Source organism: Pseudopipra pipra, chromosome W (assembly GCF_036250125.1).
Source record: "Pseudopipra pipra isolate bDixPip1 chromosome W, bDixPip1.hap1, whole genome shotgun sequence".
NCBI classification, from domain to species: Eukaryota; Metazoa; Chordata; class Aves; order Passeriformes; family Pipridae; genus Pseudopipra; species Pseudopipra pipra.
Genome location: NC_087580.1, coordinates 29,399,475 through 29,421,495, shown reverse-complemented (window position 1 = coordinate 29,421,495; position 22,021 = coordinate 29,399,475). Strand labels below are relative to the sequence as shown.

Genomic DNA, 22,021 nt, shown 5'->3' with positions numbered 1-22,021 from the left:
GGAGGGTTGGGGACATCAGGGATGGGGTTTGGGGACAGTGGGGTTAAGTTTGGGGACAGTGGAATTGGGGGTGTCAAGGGGGGAGTTGGGGCTGGGGAGGCCCTGGGAACATTGGAGACACCAGGGGGTCTCGAGGTATCAAGGCGGGAACTGGGGACACCAAGAGGGTCTTGGGGACACCAGGGGGGGGTCTCAGGACTCACCTGCTCTTGGTGCAGCCCCTCCTCTCCACCCCAGGCCTCATTAACCCCTCCCAAATGTCTCCTAACCTCCATTTTCCCTTTAATCCCCTCCCCTCACAGATCCCTTTGATGCCCCAATGCCACAAAAACACTTTTTAACTCCCCCAAATACACCCAAAGCACCCCAACGCCCCCCAAATCCCCATCCAAACCCCCAGATCCCTTCAAATCTCCCCCAGCACCACCCTCAAATCCATTCCAACCCCTCCCCAAAGAGGGATCACCCGGCACCCTGGGACAGGAACACAGTGGGCTGTATTGAGGGCACTGGGCTGTACTGGGAGGGCACTGGGGGGGCTCAGGTTTCCCACGACAAGGTGGCCCAGCTCCAGGAGAGATCTGGGGAGCAGTGAGGAGGTACTGGTCTGTACTGGTCTGCACTGGTCTGTACTGGTTTGTACCCCCAATCCACAAAGCCCCTCCCCAGCTCCCCCAGGACCCTCCCAGAACGAAAAGCCCCCTTCAGGCCCCTGATTTGGTCCTGCTGCCCCTTGAGTGTGTCATGGTTTGAGATAGCCCCAAAATCCAATTCCCTAGCTCCATCCCCCCTCCCACATCTCAACCTAATGTGAGATGGGCTTTTCCAGACAAAACACACCAGACTCAGAGTGGGGGAAAGGGAATATATTACAATGACTGTACAAATAAATACCATATCACATTATACACATGATCACAACTATCTCTACCATGACATATAGTATTTACAATGGACCAGATCTCTTCTCCCCTCCAAATAAAAGTCCAGGAGGGAAAGAAGGACAGATCCCTTCCAGTCTTTATGCAGCAGCATCTTCTGAGGCAGCAGTCTGTCTGTCTTCTCCACATGCAGCAGCTGATAGCTGGCTTTCTGCCAGCACTCAACGAGGGAGATATCAAATTCCCTCGGCCCCATCGCCTCAACCGAGGGGTCTTCCGTGGGCTTCGTAACCCCAGACAAGGTCGTATCACCACGTCATATCACGAAGACACAGGGGGGTCTTCGTGACTGTCTGGTATCTCCAGGAGACTCAGCTCCTTGCTTGCAGGGCCTTTGTGCCCTGTCTCTCAGGCTGCCAATGTGGCAGCAGTGCAAGGGGGGGGGAGCCAAGGTCAACTCCCCCCTACATTCCATCTGGCCGTCCTGGTCCAGCTCCGGGACGCTCTGAGCTTCTCAGCTCCTCTCTCTCTCCGGTGCTGCATACTCCAAGGCTCCTCTAAAATAGGAGTCCATGTCCCTCTTCTCCAAGAGGGTCTCCAAGGGAGTTTTGGGGGATCTGGTATCAGTCTTACCCCAAACTCTGTCTCTCAGCTGCTGGCTCTCCTTTCTCCCGGCTCTGACTTCCAGGAGTCCTTTCTCTGGTGCTGCATGTTTCTGTTGCTTCTTGGTCTTATCTCTGGCTCTCTGCCACCGTTTCTCTGGTCAGTCCCGGCTGCTGCTCTGTGCCCATGGAGAAAAGCATCTCCCGGCATAACTACAGGCACCTAGCCCAGCTTAATGCTGTTCCAGGTCCCTGCAGCCCCCCAGCCGGGGCTGGGAGGGGGCCAGAGGCCCCAAGGGGCACAGAGCCCCTACCTCGTGGCTCACAACATGGCCACCTCTCCTACAACCCCAAAACTACAACTCTTCTCTTCCGGTCTGGTTTGTGAGATGTTGACATTTCTGCAGGAGCGCTCATTGGATAGAACTTCAAAACTTCCAAGGGTTTCCACCCCTTGGGGTCTACCACTTTTCAGCCTCTGGGGAAAACAAGGTCCAAACCACGACAGAGTGTTTCCAGCTCTTGCAGAACCAGGCATTTCATCAGCAAATGTGCAGGTGACACCAAGCTGGGGGTGTGTTGATGTGCTGGAAGGCAGGAGGGCTTTGGAGCACAGATGGTGTGAGGAGAGGCTGAGGGAGCTGGGGGTGTTGAGGCTGGAGAAGAGGAGGCTCAGGGGAGACCTCCTGACTGTCTGCAAGTCCCTGCCAGGAGGTTGGAGCCAGGTGGGGGTGGGGCTGTTGTGCCAGGAAGCAGCAGTAGGACAAGAGGGCTGGGTCTTGAGCTGTGCCAGGGGAGGTTTAGGTTGGATATTAGGGAGCAATTTTTTACAGAGAGAGTAATCAGGCCTTGGAATGGGCTGGGGAGGGAGGGGGCGGAGTCAGCGTCCCTGGAGGTGTTGAAGGTGAGAGTGGATGTGGCATCAGTGCCATGGTCTGGGAAGCACGGCGGGGTTGGATCCAGGGTTGGACTTGATGATCTCAGAGGTCTTTTCCAACTTGATTGCTTCTGTGATTCTCTGATTCCCATTCCTATGGCAGCACATGCTTGAGGCTCTATCCCCAGGGTGATAGAGATGTCTGTCCATATCTATCTCCAAGGTTAGTCTGTAAATGTGTGGTGTTAGAAAAGCAGGCTGAGTTCTGGGCTGGTTGTAGAAGGAGAAAGAAGCCCAGAGGCCAGTGCAAGCAGGCAGCCCTCAGCTTGCACATGATGTCCCCTCCCTGCAGGTTCCTGTCCTTGAGCCCAGGCCCTGAGGTGAGGCTGAGAAGTGGCGCGGAGGTGAGGCCAGAGCTGTCCCTGAGGTGAGGCTGAGAATAAGTGCAAGGCAGAGGTGCTGCTGAGGAAGGAGAGCCCCGTGGTGGAGAAGAGGAAAAATTGTGCCCATCCCCGAGAAGGTTCTGTGTCCATCCCCTGTGTGCCAGGTGAGCTGGGGCTTTGCTGCAGAGCTGCGGGCGCTGATTTGAGCGTCTCCAAGTGCTGAGATGGTGGGCACCCAGGAACACAAACTGTGCCTGGCCACGGAGCCTGCAAGGAGGAGCAGAGACAGCCCTGGCAGTGTGGGGGGCCAGGTTGTCCCTGTGCCTTCCCCTGCAGGCCCTGTCTGTCCCTGCTGGGCCCCTGTCCATCCCCATCAGGTCCCTGCCTGTCCCCCCCGGGCTGAGCTCCCCCAGGAAGTGCCGTGGAGCTGAAGCTGCTGCCATCCCCCCCCTGCAGCCGCTGCCCCAGCCAAGGGAGCAGCAAAGGCAGGGCCAGGAGCAGAGGCAGCAGCAGGGGAGCCCTGGGGGGCCGGGAAGCTCTTGTGTGGGTCAGGAAAGAGGCGCTGAGCACGAGGCCGGGGCTGTGCTGAGCAGGCCCAGCCCTCACATCCCCCCAGCCAACGCCGGCTGCCCGGGGGGCTTGGGAGGGACCCCCAGCCCGTGTGCCCCACACTGAGGTGGCAGAGAGAGAGCCAAGGGACAGGGCCACGGGCAGGGCCACGGGTGAGGGACAGGCAGGGCCATTGCAGGGCCACGGTGAGGGCACAGCCTGTGGCAGCAGAGCTGCCCAGGGCCGGGGGCAGCCGGGGGTGTTGGTACCAGGCAGTGGTGGGGCCAAGCAGAGCACGAGGCCTCTTGCAGACCCCTGGAGCAGCCTCCCACTTGCCAGCCCTGCCCTGGTGGGGTGACACTGTCCCCTCCCTACAGGACACTCCCCCCAAAATCTTCGAGGGAACCTTTTCCGTCTATTCCTGGTTGCTGATTGATTCTGGAGACCTGAGGGAGCCTCTGCAATCCCATCCATGGGGCACAATCTCCTCTGCAGAGCTTGACTTTTTGCAGACTTTGCAGGGAAATCTGTGCTGGCAGCTGCATCCTGAGCCCCAGGGCAGTTTGTATGCCTGACTGCTGATCCATCCTGGGGACCCAAGGGATCCTCTGCCATTCAATCCATGCAGGAGTCACCCTCCTGCCCTTGACTCCCTGCAGAGGAACAAGTGCCATCTCTCTGTCTGGGAGAAGCCAGATGCTGCCCCCAGGCCATCAGAAGTGGTGCTGAAGCCTCTTTCAGCCCAGCACTGGGTGCAGTTTTCTCATCCCCTCACCGAGTGCCCGCTTCCCCAGCCGGCACTGACCAACCAGGGCGTTTGGCACACGTGGTTTGGTGGTTTGGAGAAACAGCCCTGGGCTGGCAGGGGGCCAGAGAACCTCGAGGAACAGCCCTGGCGAGGTACCTGCACTGTCAGGGGGGCAGGGGATCGCTGCTCCATGGAACTGGCTGGAGCTCTGGGTGACCCTGAGCTGAAGGGCCTGTGAGCTGTGGATGAGTCCAGGATGGAGCAGAGACCCCCCTGCAGCCCGGGAGGAGCCCACGCCAGAGCAGGGGATGCCCAAAGGAGGCTGAGAGCCCGTCAGAAGCCCCTGCAGAGCCGAGGGAGCAAAGCCCTGGTTTCCCAGGGTGTCGCCTCTCACCCCAATTTGGTTTTGGAAGATTTTTTTTGGTCTCATCTTCATATTTTTGAGTATTTTTTAGCTGAATCTCAACTTTTTGCAGTTTGGGGGGGCAGGGGTCTTCCTACTGTTTCTGAATCTCATTGTTTTTTGCCAAAATCTCATTGGTTTGGGTTTTTCTGGGCTGAATCTTGGTGTTTTGGAGGTTTTTATGGTCACAGGATGCCCGGTGAGTTCTAGGGATGGACTTGGGCAGGAGGAACCCCCAAGCCAACGCGCTCAGCCCTTGTTTCCCCCCCATCAGGATTTGTCCTTCCCAAAGCTTGGGCGGATGGAGGAGGAGGCTGCGAGGAAGAGGAAGATGCCTTGGGCCCCCCAGGCAGGTGAGGAGGAAGTCAGTGTCCCTTTGGGCGGGTGTTGTGCTGGCTCTGTCAGCCGAGCATGGCCCCGGCTGCAGGACAACCCCGCTGGCGCCGCCGTCCTGCCGGGGCCGGAGTTGGGGGGATGTCCTTGGCCTTCCCTGTGGGCCGGAGGCAAATCCCCTCCCTGTCCTTCTTGCTTCCTGCCCCAGGCCCCGAGCTGAGGACGGAGAGCCCGGAGGACAAATCCCCCCGTGAGACCCTGGTGGGAGAGGCCGTTTTGAAGGGCTCCCCGGCGCAGGAAGGCAGCGGGGAGGAAAAGGGCCGGAGATCCCCCCACAGGAGGGGCTCCAAAGCCATCCCAGGGTGCTCTGAGGAGGAAAGAGCCAGCCTGTGCCGGGAAGGCGGCTGGAGCTTGAGGCAGAGCTCTGACCTGGTGGTCCCTGATCAGCCTCCCAGCAGAGAGAAGCCCTTCAAATGCTTGGAATGTGGGAAGAGCTTTAGTAGGAGCAACACCCTCCTCACCCACCAGCACATCCACACTGGAGAACGGCCCTACCCTTGTGGGGAATGTGGGAAGAGCTTCAGGCAAAGCTCCAAGCTTATCCAACACCAGCGCATCCACAGTGGGGAATGGCCCTACACATGTAGGGAATGTGGGAAGGGCTTCAGCGACAGGTTCAGTCAATGCACCCACCTGCGCATCCACACTGGGGAACGTCCCTACAGGTGTGGGGAATGTGGGAAGAGCTTCAACTGCAGCTCCAACCTCCTCACCCACCAGCGCATCCACACTGGAGAACGTCCCTACACGTGTGGGGAATGTGGGAAGAGTTTCAGGCACAGCTCCACCCTCCACTCCCACAAGCACATCCACACTGGGGAACTACCCTACACGTGTGGGGAATGTGGGAAGAGCTTCAGGAACAGCTCACACCTCCGTATCCACCAGCACATCCACACTGGGGAGCGGCCCTACACGTGTGGGGAATGTGGGAAGAGCTTCAGTGACAGCTCCAATCTTCACGCCCACCAACGCATCCACACTGGAGAACAGCCCTACACTTGTGGGAAATGTGGGAAGAGGTTTCAGACCAGCTCTCATCTCCTCAGACATGAGCGGACGCACACGGATGAGAGGCCCTTCCGCTGCACCGACTGCGGGAAGGGCTTCAAGCAGAATGCTCACCTCGTCACCCATCGGCGCATCCACACCAGGGAGAGGCCCTACAAGTGTGGGGAGTGTGGGAAGAGCTTCAGTGACAGCTCTACCTTGACCAGACACCAACGGACCCACTGCTAAGGGAAGCCCTGTGAGTGCCCCGACTGCGGGAAGAGCTTCGGCCGTAGGACTAACACACAAAAAAGGTTTCAAAAGGTCTTCAGGATTTTGAGTATCTGCACTGCAACATCAATTTATTCTTTTGAATATGTGTAACTTTAACCTCATTTTAGTCTGAAAGCCAAATTCACCACTACCCTGTTCCTCGATAAATGACCAGTTACACTGAAGCAAAGAGCACTGGAACCAGTGCAACAAGCCCCATTCTGACTTTCACACCTGCCCACGTGTCCTGTTTTCTGCTGCTCTACAGACTTCCTTGTTTAAAATACAATGGGAAAATGAACAGGGGTTGTTTTGGTTTTCGACTCGGGTGTTTTTTTCCCCCACTGTTCTCATTAACCTCATTTCAAATCTATTTCGGTGTTTGAAGATGAATTAAAATTTTGAATGATTTTTAATTTTAATGCCTTGACCAAAGTATCAAAACATGAAAAATAAAAAAAAAAAAAACAACACTACAAAGCTGTCCATTATTGTGACAATCAAACACTCAGAAGTACGAACTTAAGCACAGTGAAAACCCCATAAGACCATTAAAATAATTTTAATATTTATATATTATTATATTTTTACTAAGCTTAACATAAGGAAATTTTATTCCTGACATCAGCTTTCCCCATCTCTCAAAAAGGTAATTTAGTTACATCTTAGTCACCCTTGAAAGGCTCTTTCCAGTTGGGTTGGCCTCTGCCTTAGACACTCATGAGATCTGCCAAAACCAACTTAAGGGCAAATTTCCCCACCAGGTTCAACTGCATTGGTTTTACCAAAAACTTTGCAAGTAACCCCACAACTTTCATCTTAAACTCTTCTCTCAACCTTGTAAAATAATTAGCAGTAAAGAGACCTGATAATGTGTTATAATTAAGAACATGTTCTTGTTCTCAAAGTCATTCATACACCAAAAAGATGCCACAGGAACGGCCAAAATATTAATAGCAACTTCTACACTTTGGAAATCTCCATTTGGTTTTTAAAGATTTCACAGTGGTTGTTTCCTTAGGAATTCAGGCACATTTTACTAACAAGTTTCAATAAAGTTACAAAAACATCTTCCTCCACTAAGACACAGGCAGTCATCCTAACCTGAGGTAGGCACTGAAAAGCCCAATTTTTTTCTTAGCTGTCACGAGTCTTTCATTCCTTCTGTCACATCAATTAGGCATCAGCCCATTTTTCAAGCTGCTGTTACCTACCAGCTCCTGGTTTGGTTTCCAAGCCCAGTATTTTGGCCACGATAAAATCAGGGACCTGGGCACTCATGTCAGAATGACAAAGAGTACTGACCCTCCCTGCCAAGGGAGACAAACCATTCCCAACCTCGACCAAAGGTTCAAGGCAACAATTCTGAAACAATTTTACAATGTTTTTCTCTTCAGTTTTTTGCTGCAATTCTCTGTTGCTCTATTAAAAGACCACAGCAGTGAAGGACAAGGCCTGATGGCCAAACCCAAGGCTTCAGTCACTTGAGGTCTATTGAAATCTCTATGTGAGGAAAAGCTGAGAGAATTGGGATTGTTGAGGCTGGAGAAGGGAAGGCTTTGGGGTGACCTAATTGTGGCCTTCCAGTCCCCTCAGAAAAGTCATGGACAACACCCAGCTGGGTGTGAGTGTGGATGTGCTGGAGGGCAGGAAGGCTCTGCAGAGGGATCTGGACAGGCTGGATCAATAAGGCCAAGTGTCAGGGCCTGCCCTTGGCTCCCAACAACCCCCTGGAAGGCTCCAGGCTGGGGGCAGAGGGGCTGGAGAGCTGCTCAGCAGGAAGGGACTTGGGAGTGCTGCTTGACAGCGACTGGATATGAGGCAGAGTGTGCCCAGGGGGGCAAGAAGGCCAAGGGCATCGTGGCCTTTGTGGAGAAGAGTGTGGCCAGCAGGAGCAGAGAACTGATTGCCCCTCTGTGCTGGGCACTGGGGAGGCCCCACCTGGAGTGCTGTGTCCAGTTCTGGCCTCTCAGTGCCAAAAGGCCCTTGAGGGGCTGGAGTGTGTCCAGAGAAGGGAACGGAGCTGGGGAAGGCTCTGGAAAACATGTCTGCTGAGGGACGGCTGGGGGAACTGGGCTTGTTGAGTCTGGAGAAGGGGAGGCTCAGGGGGGACCTCACTGCTCTCTGCAATGACCTGAAAGGAGGTTTTAGTGGGTGTGGGTCTCTTCTGCAAAGCCTTTAGTGACAGGAAGAGAGGAAACGGCCTTAAATTGCGTTGGGCAATGTTCATATTAGATGTTAAAGAACCCTTTTTCCACTGAGAGAGTGTTGAGGCATTGGATCAAATAGCCCAGGGAGGTGGTGCAGTCTCTGGAAGTGTTCAGGTGTGTGGTGGGTTGACTTTGGCTGGACACCAGGTGCCCTCCCAGCCGCTCTATCACTCCCCTTCCCAACAGGACATGGGAGAGAGTAAGGTGGGGAAAACAAAATAGTGGATTGGGATAAGGCAGTTTATTTAAAGCAAAAATTAATGTGAAGCTTGTGCACACAGAATCAAAAGATAGCAGGGTTTGTTCTCTGCTTCCCATGAGCAGCCATGGTCGGCCACTCCCGAGGAGCAGGGCTTGGGTCCGCGGGACGGTTCCTCAGCAGGCAGCCATCAGACAATGAATGCCCCCCTCCTGCTCCCTGCCTCAGCTTTTAGAGCTGAGCTGACCTCCCATGGTCTGCAATGTCCCTTGGGTCAGTTGGGCTCAGCTGGCCTACTTGGGTCCCCTGCCAGGCTCTTGCCCTCAGCTAAGGAAGGAATGTCCCAGTGTTGGTGCTGTGCTCAGCAGTGGCCAAAACACTGGGGTGTTCTCAACCCCCTTCCAGCTGCCAATGCCAAGCCCAGCCCTGGGAGGGCTGCTGTGGGGAACTGAACTGCAGCTCAGCCAGACCCAACCCAAATATCTCTGGCACATATTCTATAGAATCCATCCTTAGGTGTTCTATGATAGATCTGTAAGATATTACAAATAATAAGCAATAATAAGGCAAGTGTCCTCATTAGGGACACCACCCCCTCCAAAACTACTTGCTGGGTTTGTTCCCTGGGGGTCTCTGCAGCAGCAAGCACAGCCCCACACTGACTGCTCTGGGCTGTGCAGGCATTTGTGGTTCTGCCTGTCTCACACACACACCCAACCTTGGGATGGATCTGGATGTCACTGGCTGTGATGTCACAGGGGAGCTGTGATATCATGGGGAGGTGTGATGTCACAGGGATGATGTGATGTCACAGGGGAGGATGTGATATCACAGGAGAGGTGTGATGTCATATGATGGATGTGAAGTCATAGAGATGTGATGTCACAGAAAGGATGTGATGTCATTTGATGGATCTGACATCATAGGGAGGATGTGATGTCACAGGAAGGATGTGATGTCACAGGGAGGATGTGATGTCAGAGGGGAGGATGTGATGTCACAGGGAGGATACGATATCAAAGGAGAGGTGTGATATCATATGATGGTTGTGATGTCATAGGGGAGTTGTGATGTCACAGGAGAGGATGTGACATCACAGAGATGTTATGATTTCACAGAAGAGGTGTGATGTCATATGATGGTTGTGACATCATAGGGGAGATGTGACGTCACAGTGGAGGTGTGATGTCAGAGGGGAGCTGTGATGTCACGGGGAAGATGTGATGTCATGGGCAGATGTGATGTCACATGAGAGCTGTGATGTCACAGGGGAGGATGTGATGTCACAGGGATTATATGATATCGCAGGAGAGATGTGATGTCATATGATGGCTGTGATGTCACGGGGAGGATGTGATTTCACAGGGATGATATGATGTGATGTCATATGATGGATGTGATGTCATAGAGAATCCTTGATGTCACAATAAAGATGTGATGTCACAGGGGAGCTGTGATGTCACATGGGAAGTGTGATGTCACAGAAATGGTATGATGTCATGAATCCGAAAAATCGGTCTGAAAAACTGCTCAGAGACTTTTTTATCTCTAAGCAGCAAGGTATTTGTTTATTCAACGTTGGGAGCAAGCCAGCTCACGCTGGACAAACTTGCTCAAAGGCTTCACAGAAAATCAACATTTTATACAATCTTCAGATGTGATTAAATGCATATTCAAGTGATTACAACATCTATCTATGCATATTAATAATAGGCGGAGTATAGGTGGAGCTCAGGCGGGGCTTGGGGTGGTGCTTCTCTTGGCTCCCCATTTCGAGGGGTAGTTCCGATCTTCATCCATAGGGCAGGGGTCTCTAATTCCTCTTCCTCAGCTTGATCCTTCTTCCTTTCCATTGTTCTTGACCCGCTCACTGAAGCTTGGAAAAGGCCTTGGCTCCAGGCCTATTTCTCCTATTCAAATGTCTACCTGATCCTGTTATATTTCTAATTTATTGGTTCTAGGCCTATTACATGTTCTTGTACTATTCTCTTAAGCTTTGGTCCAGTAAGTAGAACAGAACGGGTACAGATCGTTTTAATATTGGTAACTTGTTTGCAGGCCCAAATCAACTTGTTTGCAGACCCAAATCTCTTAGTTAACTCTTTGGGGCCTAGCCTCATATATCATTCCCCCCTTTCTGTTTAGAATTTACAAATTCCTTCGTCAAGCTCTAATGGATTTTGGTAGGTGTGCATCACAGCCCACATTATCTGCATCTTTCTAACCATGATGCTTGATTTGTACCATAGCCAAATAATTAGGATCAGCAGTATAATCATGCTAGCTCCTAAAACCAATATTGAATGTATCAAATAGTGGAACACTTGTGATGCCGTGGGGGAGTATCCAGTAAAGATATCCAACCAGTGATGTTCTCCCACTTTTTCCACTTTGGTTAAGACAGTTTTTATATTCTCAGTGTTGTGTTCCACTTGCAGAGCATCCGTTTAGTCGTTCTGTTTACTTCCTGGACCAGTTTTTCTATATCAGGATGTTTAAGCATTGCTTTAGAAGATTAATGTTCATTCCTGTCTGCAATTTCGGCACATCATGATACATTGTATAATCAGCTTCAATCAGTTGTCTAGTAGTCACTAGAATGATATAATCAAAGTCACAGCCTATTATTTTAGTAAAACAAAAAAATTAGTACCACTCACTACTTCATGACAAGTATCTATGGTAAAATTAACACAAAAGATTCTAACACATGCACAACCATTTCCTACATAATAGACTTGTGATTGGGTTTTAGTATGGGGAAGCATTTCAAAGGTACACACACTATCTTCAGTATCTAAGCATAAATCTTCATTTTCTACTACAGCATTTTCACAGATATATCCTAATTGTCCTTTAGGAATACATGCCTCAGGACTGACTGGCTGACAGTTTTTCTTGGTGTGATCATAACTTGCCCAAACATTATGGTCTATGGGTCTGACAATTACATTTTGGGGTATGGCTCCTAATGTCAAAATAGGAAAGATGGTCTTTTCTTTGACTGCACTGATAGTGAACACATAAGCTTCAATTTGTTCATGTTGAGGGTTGTAAGTGAAGTTCACTAACTGCCACCACGCCTGGTAATTTTTCTCAAATTGTGTAGTAGAACTGTTTCTAGCTATTATTTCTCTTACTTCTTGTGGTAATATTCCTGAAGTTCCTTCCCTTAATATTCCTGCAGCTACAGATTGTACCCACTGTTGAGTTTGGAGACATTGTATTGCAAGTGCAAACCTTTTATGGATGACACCAGCATAGTCAATAATCTTGTTGAAATCTTTTGCAGTGTGGTTGGCTACTAATGTTATCAATTTAACTGCCAATGATTGTGTTTCTGCCAAAGTGAGCAAAGATGATCTTAAAGGGACTTTGAATTTTCCTAGATCAGATGTGACAGCACTTAGTTTATTCACTAATACTTCTTGATCTATGGTGTTTAATAATCCTGTGCCAAACCATCCGGTTACATCTCTTTGAATTCTGGTACGAGGGGATCTGGCCATCATCTATGCATGCCAGCCTTTAAGGCTTTGTTGAATACAGGGCTGACAATCTTTTTGTATGTTTGATATGTTTACTTGAAGGTTTATTCGAACCCTCCTCAGTGAATATGTGGGATCTAACAACAGCTTCTGCTCATTTGAGTGTCTAATCATGTAAGGTCCAGCATAAGTTAAATTGTGGACACTCTCACAGGCTAAAGAAGGAGTTGTAGAACTGGTGGTGGTCTTAGTCAATGGGGTGGTAGGAGATTTGCTGGTTGGAAATCTCCTGGTTATATTTCCTTCCCTGAATGTCCACTGACACATCACAGAAACTGATTTATCTAGAGTGAAGGTGTGCCAACACTGATCAGCCACTAATTACATTTCACAGTAACGTCAGTTCTGGGTGACCATCTAATCTGTGCCTATTAAAACACTTGCATTGTATGGGGTACCAGGATTTTACCAATTATTCAGTACCCTTGTTCCTTGGAGGACTATAACAGATGCATTGTATTGGTTCAGTTCAGATGGATTCAGAATATCTGTATTTATAGCAAATCATAGACTAGAATTCCCATTATAGGCCTGAGACCATAATAATTTTTGGGCAAGAGTTTGATTTAACACTAATGTACTTATCAGTCCAAAGATCAGCATTGAGGAGGCTTGATAGTAGATGATTCCTCTCCCGAGGTCCATGCTTCCTCTGGAACCCTCTTGACTCGAGAGCAGTGGATCCACGTGGGTTTCTCTTTCACCCAGATCACTGTGAAGGTGGTCATCAGCACCTGCTGGGGTCCATCCCACTTCTCCTGTAGTGGATCTCCTGAAAGATTCTTAACATATACCTGATCACCAGGGTTGAATGGATGTAACTTACAATCAGGCTACTTGGGTTGGTGTTCTAACACCACTGTAGCATTTTTCTGCAATTGTTTTCCTACAGCCATAACATGATCACACACATATTGATTACTGATTTGATCTACAGCTTCACTATTCACAGCTTGCATCATGTAGGGTCTGCCCAAGAGAATTTCAAATGGACTCAGTTTCCCTTTTGATCTTGGCTTGACCCTTAGCCCGATTAAAGCAATAGGTAAAGCTTGATACCAATGAAAATTTGTTTCTTGACATATTTTAGATTCATCTTTTCTACTTGCCCACTTGCTTGGAGTCTGTAGGGCATATGCAGTTGCCAACTGATTTTTAGTGCTTTACTTATTGCTTGTACAATTCATGCACAAAAGTGTGAACCTCTATCTGAAGAGATGCTCTTAGGCATTCCAAACCATGGTATAATCTCATTCAACAAGACTTTAATCACTCCTTTTGATTCATTTTTTTCTACATGGGAAAGCTTCAGGCCATCCAGAAAATGTGTCAGTCAAAACTAAGAGATAACAGGACTCCCCCCCCTTTTCTTGGGAGCTCAGAGAAATTAATTTGCCAAATTTCACCTGGGAAATGCCCTTTACTTATTGCCTTTTGGTGTATTTTTGTTCCAGTATTAAAGACAAAGTTCACATTGGGATGTGACTTGCTCTATTGTGATAAATAAATTTGGTCCTGCTACTCTAGTCCTTAAATGCTAAGAGTCAGTCTAAGCCCCAATAGTTTTATCATGTTTTACTTTTACAAATTGCCACACTAATTTTTCTAACAGTATTGACTGACCTGTTTTTAGTTAACCTCACCCACTGTCTAACACCTTACCTTGATTTTCATGTATCCACTTATAATCTGTTTCTTGATATTCTACCTGTTGATCTGTGTCTAGTTCTTCTAGCACTAAAGCTGCTACTGATAGTTCTTTACTTCTTGCAGCAGCTAATTCAGCTTCTGCATCAGCTTTTCTGTTTCTTATTTCCAGGACAGTGTTACCTTTCAGGTGTCCTTGGCAGTGCAGAATTGCCACCTGAGAGGGGAGTTGTACAGCTTCTAATAATCATAGAGTTTCTTCAGTATATTCCACAACTTTTCCTTGAAGAGTTAAAAGTCCTCTTTTTCCAAATTGCTCCATGAGTGTGAACTATGCCAAAGGCATATTTGGTACTGTCCATTGGGCACATTCTCCTTGTTTTTCAGTAACAATCAATAGATCATTCACATATTATAAAAGTACACCCTTTCCCAGTGGTGACTGCCATTGTTCCAATTCTTTAGCTAATTAATTCCCAAAATTGTGGGAATATTTTCTAACCCTTAAGGTAACACTGTCCAAATGAGATGAGTTTTCCTTCCTGTGGTGGGATTTTCCCACTTGAAGGCAAATATCCTTTGACTTTCCTGTGTTAAGGGAAGGCAAAAAAGGCATCTCTTAAGTCTAATACTGTGAACCAAATTACACTTTCTTTTAATATTGTTAATAAGGTATACAAGTTTGCAACAGCTGCATGTATGTTTTAGCTATTTTATTTACTGCTCTTAAATCCTGAGCCAACCTATGTGTTCCATTTGTCTTTTTGACTGGTAAAATTGGGGTGTTGCAATCTGATTCACACTCTACAAAACCTTAATTTCAAAAAGTTGTCTATTATTGGCTCAATTCCTCTTCTGTCTTCCAGCTTCAGTGCATATTGCTTCCTAACTACTGGGTTTGCTCCTGTCTCTAATTCTATTTCAATGGGAGCTGCTCTTTTTGACTTTCCTGGTGTTTCAGTAGCCCAAACTCCTGGGTATACCTGATCTAAAATTTGATTGACATTTGAATTACCCTGGCTTGGCTCCACATAGCTCATTGCTAAACTCAGAGCTGCTATTAATTGTTCTTCCTTTACCTTAAGTTCAATTTAACCTTGTTTGAATTCTATTACAGCTCCCAGATTTTCTAGTAGGTCTCTGCCCAATACCAGTTTGGATAAATTTGGTAAATACCAAAACTGATGCACTCCCATTTGTTTTCCAATTTTGAACTTTAGGGATTTCAAAAGAAAGCTTTTCTGATTGGCCAGTGGCACCCACGATTTAAACATATTTATCACTTTTAGGTATTAATTCAAAACAGAAAATGTAGCTCCAGTATCAATTAGAAAATCTAATTCTTCTTTTTCTTCCCCTAGCTTAATTTTTACCAGCAGGTCCCCTAGCACTGGCCTGCCGGCCCCCCCTTCACTCAGTACTCTGTAAGCAACAACAGCCTCTCCTGTGCCTGTATTTCCACCTGTTAATTCAGGGCATTCTTGCTTCCAGTGTCCCTCTTTTCTGATATATGCACACTGGTTCTACCCAACCTTGTCTGTCGGGGAGGCAAACCTTACATCTGTTACACAAGGCTCATACATATAACTAACAGTTGCAAAACTGACAAATCTTAATTCTAGGTCTTATCCAAAGTGATGTGCTTATAGTTAACTCTTCAGCACTACCTCTCATATGGCAACTCTTAGCATGATAATACCTTTAACTATGTGCTCCTGGATGTTTCAAGGTAAGCAAGATATATCAGGTACACAATAACAATATTGGGCCAAATACAGACAAAACCAGACCAGACCAGACCAGAGGGGATATTCCCCCGGGAGAGCGTCCTCTCCTGTGTCCCCTGCGAGACGGCGTCCCGCCTTGACTCACGGGTATCCAGAACCAGAACAAACAAAACCAGAAACCAGATACAAATACCTTTTATCAACAGGCAGTGTTCTTGTCCAGCCCCCGCAAGAAGCCACCGAAGAAGGGAGCCCCTTCGGGTAAAAAGACTTACCCGAGGGTGCCCAAGGGGGTCCCGTCCTCCGGGGGATTCCGCAGCCGGGTGGAGAAGGTGTGCTGCTGCAGGTCGCCAAGTGAATCCGAAAAATCGGCCCGAGAAACTGCTCAGAGACTTTTTTTATCTTTAAGCAGCAAGGTATTTGTTTATTCAATGTTGGGAGTAAGCCAGCTCGTTCTGGACAAACTTGCTCAAAGGCTTCACACAAAATCAGCATTTTTATACAATCTTCAGATGTGATTAAATGCATATTCAAGTGATTACAACATCTATCTATGCATAGTAATAATAGGTGGAGTATAGCTGGAGCTCAGGCGGGGTTTGGGGCGGTGCTTGTCTTGGCCCTCAATTTTGGTTGGTCTGGGGGCTTAAACTCATCTTCTTCAGCCTGACCTTTCTTCTCTTCCATTGTTCTTGACCTGCTCACTGAAGCTTGGGAAAAGCCCTGGCTCCCGGCCTATTTCTCCTATTCAAATGTCTACCTGATCCTGTTATATTTCTAATTTATTGCTTCTAGTCCTATTACATGTTCTTGTACTATTCTCTGAAGCTTTGGTCCAGTAAGCAGAACAGAACGAACACAGATCATCTTGGATGTTGGTACCTTGTTAGCAGGCCCAAATTTCTTACTTAACTCTTTTGGGCCTGGCCTCCTGTTTCAGTGAGATCGGTCATTGCAGCGCAGGCCTGCAAAAAGGGAACAGCAGCACTTTCCACCAGGAAAAAAAGTCTGGATCCTCTGGATTCAGGTGCAGTTGATGGGGCAGCCTGGGCAATTCTTGGGCAGCAAGAACTTTCTGTGGTGGCAACTTTTGTCTGGCACGAATCTTCAGTAGGATTCAATTTTTGAGGAGGTGGGACCGGCGATTGAATCACAGGGCTGAGAAAAGGGAACAGCAGCTCCTTCCACCAGGAAAAAAAGTCTGGAAGCTTTGGCTTCAGGTGCAGTTGTTGGGGCAGCCTGGGCACTTCTTGGGCAGGAAGAGCTTTCTGTGGTGGCACCTTTTATTAGGCAGGAATCTTCATTTGGATTGAAGTTTTAAGGAGGTGGGACCGGCCATTGCAGTGCTAGCCTGAAAAAAGGGAATACCAGCTCTTTCCATCAGGAAAAAATGTCTGGAAGCTTTGGCTTCAGGTGTAGTTGGTGGGGCAGCCTAGGCACTTCTTGGGCAGGAAGAGTTTCTGTGGTGGCACCTTTTGTCTGGCAGGAATCTTTATTTGGATTGAATTTTTCAGGAGGTGGGACCGGTCATTGCAGCGCAGGGCACAGAAAAGGGAACAGCATCTCCTTCCACCAGGAAAAAATGGATGGAAGCTTTGGCTTCAGGTGTAGTTGGTGGGGCAGCCTAGGCACTTCTTGGGCAGCAAGAACTTTCTGTGGTGGCACCTTTTGTCTGGCAGGAATCTTCAGTTGGATTCAATTTTTCAGGAGGTGGGACCGGCCATTACAGCGCAGGCCTGCAAAAAGGGAACAGCAGCTCCTTCCATCAGGAAAAAAAGTCTGGAAGCTTTGGCTTCAGGTGTAGTTGGTGGGGCAGCCTAGGCACTTCTTGGGCAGGAAGAACTTTCTGTGGTGGCACCTTTTGTCTGGCAGGAATCTTCAGTTGGGTTCAATTTTTCAGGAGGTTGGTGCGGCCATTGCAGTGCAGGGCAGAAAAAAAAGGAACAGCAGCTCTTTCCACCAGGAAAAAAAGTCTGGAAGCTTTGGCTTTGCGGTGCAGTTGTTGGGGCAGCCTGGGCACTTCTTGGGCAGCAAAGAGCTTTCTGTGGTAAGACATTTGTCGGTCAGGAATCTTTATCTGGAGTCTATTTTGGGTGTTACTTTGACCTATTCATGAGTGAGCTAAAAAAAAAGGAATTAGCAGCCCTTTCCCTCAGGAAAAATAGTCTGGAAGGTTTGACTTTGAGGTTCAGTTGTTGGGGCAGCCTGGGCACTTCTTGGGAGGAAGAGCTTTCTGTGGTGGCACGTTTTGTTTGGAAGGAATCTTCATTTGGACTGAAGTTTTCAGGAGTTGGGACCGGCCATTACAGCGCAGGGCAGAAAAAAGGGAACAGCAGCTCTTTCCACCAGGAAAAAAAGTCTGGATCCTCTGGATTCAGGTGCAGTTGATGGGGCAGCCTGGGCACTTCTTGGGCAGCAATGAGCTTCCTGTGGTGGCACCTTTTGTCGGTCAGGAATCTTTATCTGGAGTCTATTTTGGGTGTTCCTTTGACGTATTCAGGAGTGGGCCAAAAAAAAGGGAATTAGCAGCCCTTTCCCTCAGGAAAAATAGTCTGGAAGGTTTGACTTTGAGTTCATTTGGTGGGGCAGCCTGGGCACTTCTTGGGCAGCAAGAACTTGCTGTGGTGGCACCTTTTATTAGGCAGGAATCTTCAGTTGGATTCAATTTTTCAGGAAGTTGGTGCGGCCATTGCAGCGCAGGGCAGAAAAAAAGGAACAGCAGCTCTTTCCACCAGGAAAAAGAGTCTGGAAGCTTTGGCTTTGACGTGCAGTTGGTGGGGCAGCCCTGGCAGTTCTTGGGCAGCAAAGACCTTTCTGTGGTGGCACCTTTTGTCTGGCAGGAATCTTCAGTTGGATTCAATTTTTCAGGAGGTGGGACCGGCCATTGCAGCGCAGGGCTGAAAAAAGGGAACAGCAGCTCTTTCCACCAGGAAAAAAAGTCTGGAAGCTTTGGCTTCAGGTGTAGTTGTTGGAGCACCCTGGGCAGTTCTTGGGCAGCAAAGAGCTTTCTGTAGTAGCACCTTTTGTTTGGTAGCAATCTTCAGGTGGATTGAATTTTCCAGGAGGTGGGACCGGCCATTGCAGAGCAGGCCTGAAAAAAGGGAACAGCAGCTCTTTCCACCAGGAAAAAAGTCTGGAAGCTTTGGCTTTGATGTGTAGATGTTGGGGCAGCCTGGGCACTTCTTGGGCAGGAAGTGTTTTCTGTGGTGGCACCTTTTGTCTGGCAGGAATCTTCATTTGGAGTAAATTTTTCCAGGAGGTGTGACCGGCCATTGCAGCGCAGGGCTGAAAAAAGGGAACAGCAGCTCCTTCAATCAGGAAAAAAACTCTGGAAGCTTTGCCTTTGAGGTGCAGTTGTTGGGGCACCCTGAGCACTTCTTGGGCAGCAAGAGGTTCCTGTGGTGGCACCTTTTGTCTGGCAGGAATCTTCAGTTGGATTCAATTTTCCAGAAGGTGGGACCGGCCATTGCAGCGCAGGGGAGAAAAAAAGGAACAGCAGCTCTTTTCCTAAGGAATAAAAGGCTGGAAGCTTTGGCTTTGATTTGCAGTTGTTGGGGTAGCCTTGGCACTTCTTGGGCAGGAAGAGTTTTCTGTGGTAAGACATTTGTCTGGCAGGAATCTTCAGTTGGATTCAATTTTTCAGGAGGTGGGACAGGCTGTTGTAGTGTAGGGCTGAAAAAAGGCAACAGGAGCTCTTTCCATTAGGAAAATAAGTCTGGAAGCTTTGGCTTTGAGGTGCAGATGTTGGCGCAGCCTAGGCACTTCTTAGGCAGTTAGATTTTTCTGTGGTTGCACCTTTTGTCTGGCAGGAATCTTCAGCTGGATTCAATTTTTCAAAAGGTGGGACCGTCCATTGCAGCGCAGGGCTGAAAAAAGGGAATCAGCAGCCCTTTCCCCAAGGAAAGAAAGTCTGGATCCTTTGGCTTCAGGTGCAGTTGTTGGGGCAGCCTGGGCACTTCTTGGGCAGCAAGAACTTTCTGTGGTGGCACCTTTTGTCTCGGAGGTGTTTGTTCCCTGTTAGCAAGTCCCTTATGGCGTCAATCACAGAACACTGGGACTGCTCACAGGGCATGATGAAGGAATACAGCAGCAGTGCGGAAAGAGGAGGTAGAAAAATACATTCCTGTATCTAATATACTTCCTCAATTAGAGAAATCGCTAATCTTGTCACATGATTTGTACTGGACCCTTCTAAGGATGTACTTTTGCCCAGACCCTTTGCTCCAGTTGTGCCAGCTACACCAAATGAAACCAGAGAGAATCTCAGCGAAGCCAAAAATCAGCTCTTATGGCACTTGGCACTCTATGGGGTTTAGCACTGGAGCTCAATCTCTCTGGGATGGCTGGGCCAGAACAGTTCATTTAATGAATGGTGCTGTTGCTGAACTTCCCTGGGCATGTTGCAATTGGCTACTGAGGCTGAAAGGTTTCCTGTAAGGATTTTTATCTTTTGAAACTACAGGCTGAATTTGAGGGATAAACTCCAGTATTCTGAAAGTGGAAAGTTGATAAAACAGAAAAGACTGAAAAGATTTGAAATAGTCCACTTGTAAAAATCACAAAGCTTGAAACCTACTCAGCAGAGCTGATTCCTCATCTGCACTGATCATCAGCAACTGGACTCTCTCCTACTTCAGGGTCTCATCTGTGTACACTGGATTAAGGCCTCCTAACTTCTTAAGAAAAGTAGTGTTATAAGCTCACAGTTCTGGCAAGGTTTCCTTAGCAGATGGGTTGAAAAGCAAAACTTTGGTGCCGTGACCAATGAATGCAGAGCGGTGCTAGAGAGCCCAAGGTTATTTGTGGTGCTAGCTTTGCTACACTCTCTAATAACTTCTGTCCAGATCAGTGCTGGCAACAAGAATTCCAGGTTAACGCTTGTTTCATTTTTCAGGCTTTGCATTTCAAGGATGGGGAGTTGTTATTGGAAACTCTGCCATGGCTGTCAGTAACAGCCTCGGAAAACAGTTTTTCTTATTTCTGAGGGAGAAGTTTCCAACCCAGCTTTGGAGTATGCAAATAGTTGAATGACTTGCTGTACAATTGGAAATAAAAATCAATACATTTGCTCTGATTAATGTCTTAACTTATATTTGGCTAAAGAGTTCTTTTCTTGTTACCTTCTTTAAAAAATAGGACCCATAAGCAGAAAGGTGATCTCCTAAAGTGTTGCAACCTTTTAAGTCCACTTGTTGCCACACAACAATAGCATGCCAATATCACATCCAAAGATACAGAATCACACAGAGATACACACAAATATATACCTATACATATCTATGTATGTATATCTATCTACCTATACATATCTATACATATCTATACAAATACACACAAGAAAGTTTGGGGTTCCTGATGAGAGTTCTACACGGGTAATGAACAGAGGACTGGTTTGATGTGTCATACAACTGTGGGGACCATGAATGTAAGCTCTGAGCTTTGATTTATTGTCCTGGTCTGTAACTGCCTGCCTTCCCTTTGGGGGGAACACAGGCCTCTAGTTTGCACGGTCTGTTTTGTTTTACTTGGCAGTGTAGACTAGGGGCAGTAGAGTTTTTGGAGCCAAACAGCTCGATCCAGATTCAGTTCCTTTAGTGGTGCCTAAAATTCAGGAGCTGGACTCCACGGTGCCGGTGGGACCCTCCCAACTCAGCACGTTCCATGATTCCATCAAGTCCAACTGTCAGCCCAGCACTGCCCCAGCAACCCCCAAACCATTAAAGCGTGTCAGCCATGGCCAGATGCAGGCGCCTCTGAAATACCTGCCGGGTGCTGGCTCCACCTGGGCAACCCATTGCAGTGCCCGAGCCCCCCCCGAAAAACACAGGGAGAAACCTTTCTCCAGGAGCTGACCTGAAGCTCCTCAGCCTCGGGCCACGTCCCCCGCTCCTCCCAGCGCAGGCTCCTTTCCAGCAGCCCCCTCGGCAGAAGGCGGCTCAGGGCTCCCCTCTGCCCCCCCGGCCGGCTCCGCTCCGGCCCCGCTCCCGCCACGGCCCCGCTCGGCTCTGCACGGGGAAGGAACGCGCCCAGCCCCGGACAGACACCCCCGGGGGCCGCGCACCGGGGGACTGTCCCCGGGGGTCACTCACCGGGGGTCCCTCCTCGGGGGTGACTTACCGGGGCTCCCTCCCCGGGGGTCACTTGCCAGGGGTTGTTCACCGCGGGTCATTCACCGGGGGTCCCCCCGCAGGGGTCACTTACCGGGGCTTCTTCCCCGCGAGTCGCTCACTGGGTGTCACTTACTGGGGGTCGCTCACCGGGGGGCCGCGCACAGGGGGTCCCTCCCCCGGGGCCGCGCACCGGGGACCACTCGCCGGGGGTCTTGGGGCCGCTGCCCGGGGGCCGCTGCCCGGGGGCCGCTGCCCGGGGGTCGCTGCCCGGGGGTCGCTCAGCAGCAGCGTTCCCGCTCCCGGCCCCGCCCGCTCCCACCCAAACCCCACCAACCGCCCCTCTCGGCCCCGCCCCCGCCCCGCCCAATCCCCGCCTCGCCCCGCCCACTCCGCCGCCTCCCATTGGCTGCGCACGTTCGGCCTTGGAGCGAGGAGCGCGCGGGGAGCGTTGCCTGGAAACCGGCGAGGGAATCCCGGGAAT

At 49.3% G+C, this 22,021-nt stretch overlaps 1 protein-coding gene across 1 annotated transcript in view; it reads left to right on the top strand.

Moving 5' to 3' along the window:
- LOC135404965 (uncharacterized) overlaps positions 1 to 22,021 on the top strand; it is an 801,303-nt gene that overhangs the window by 637,230 nt on the left and 142,052 nt on the right. The window contains 1 exon segment of the mRNA XM_064639689.1: positions 5,232 to 6,070. Coding sequence (XP_064495759.1) covers positions 5,232 to 6,070 — 839 coding nt within the window.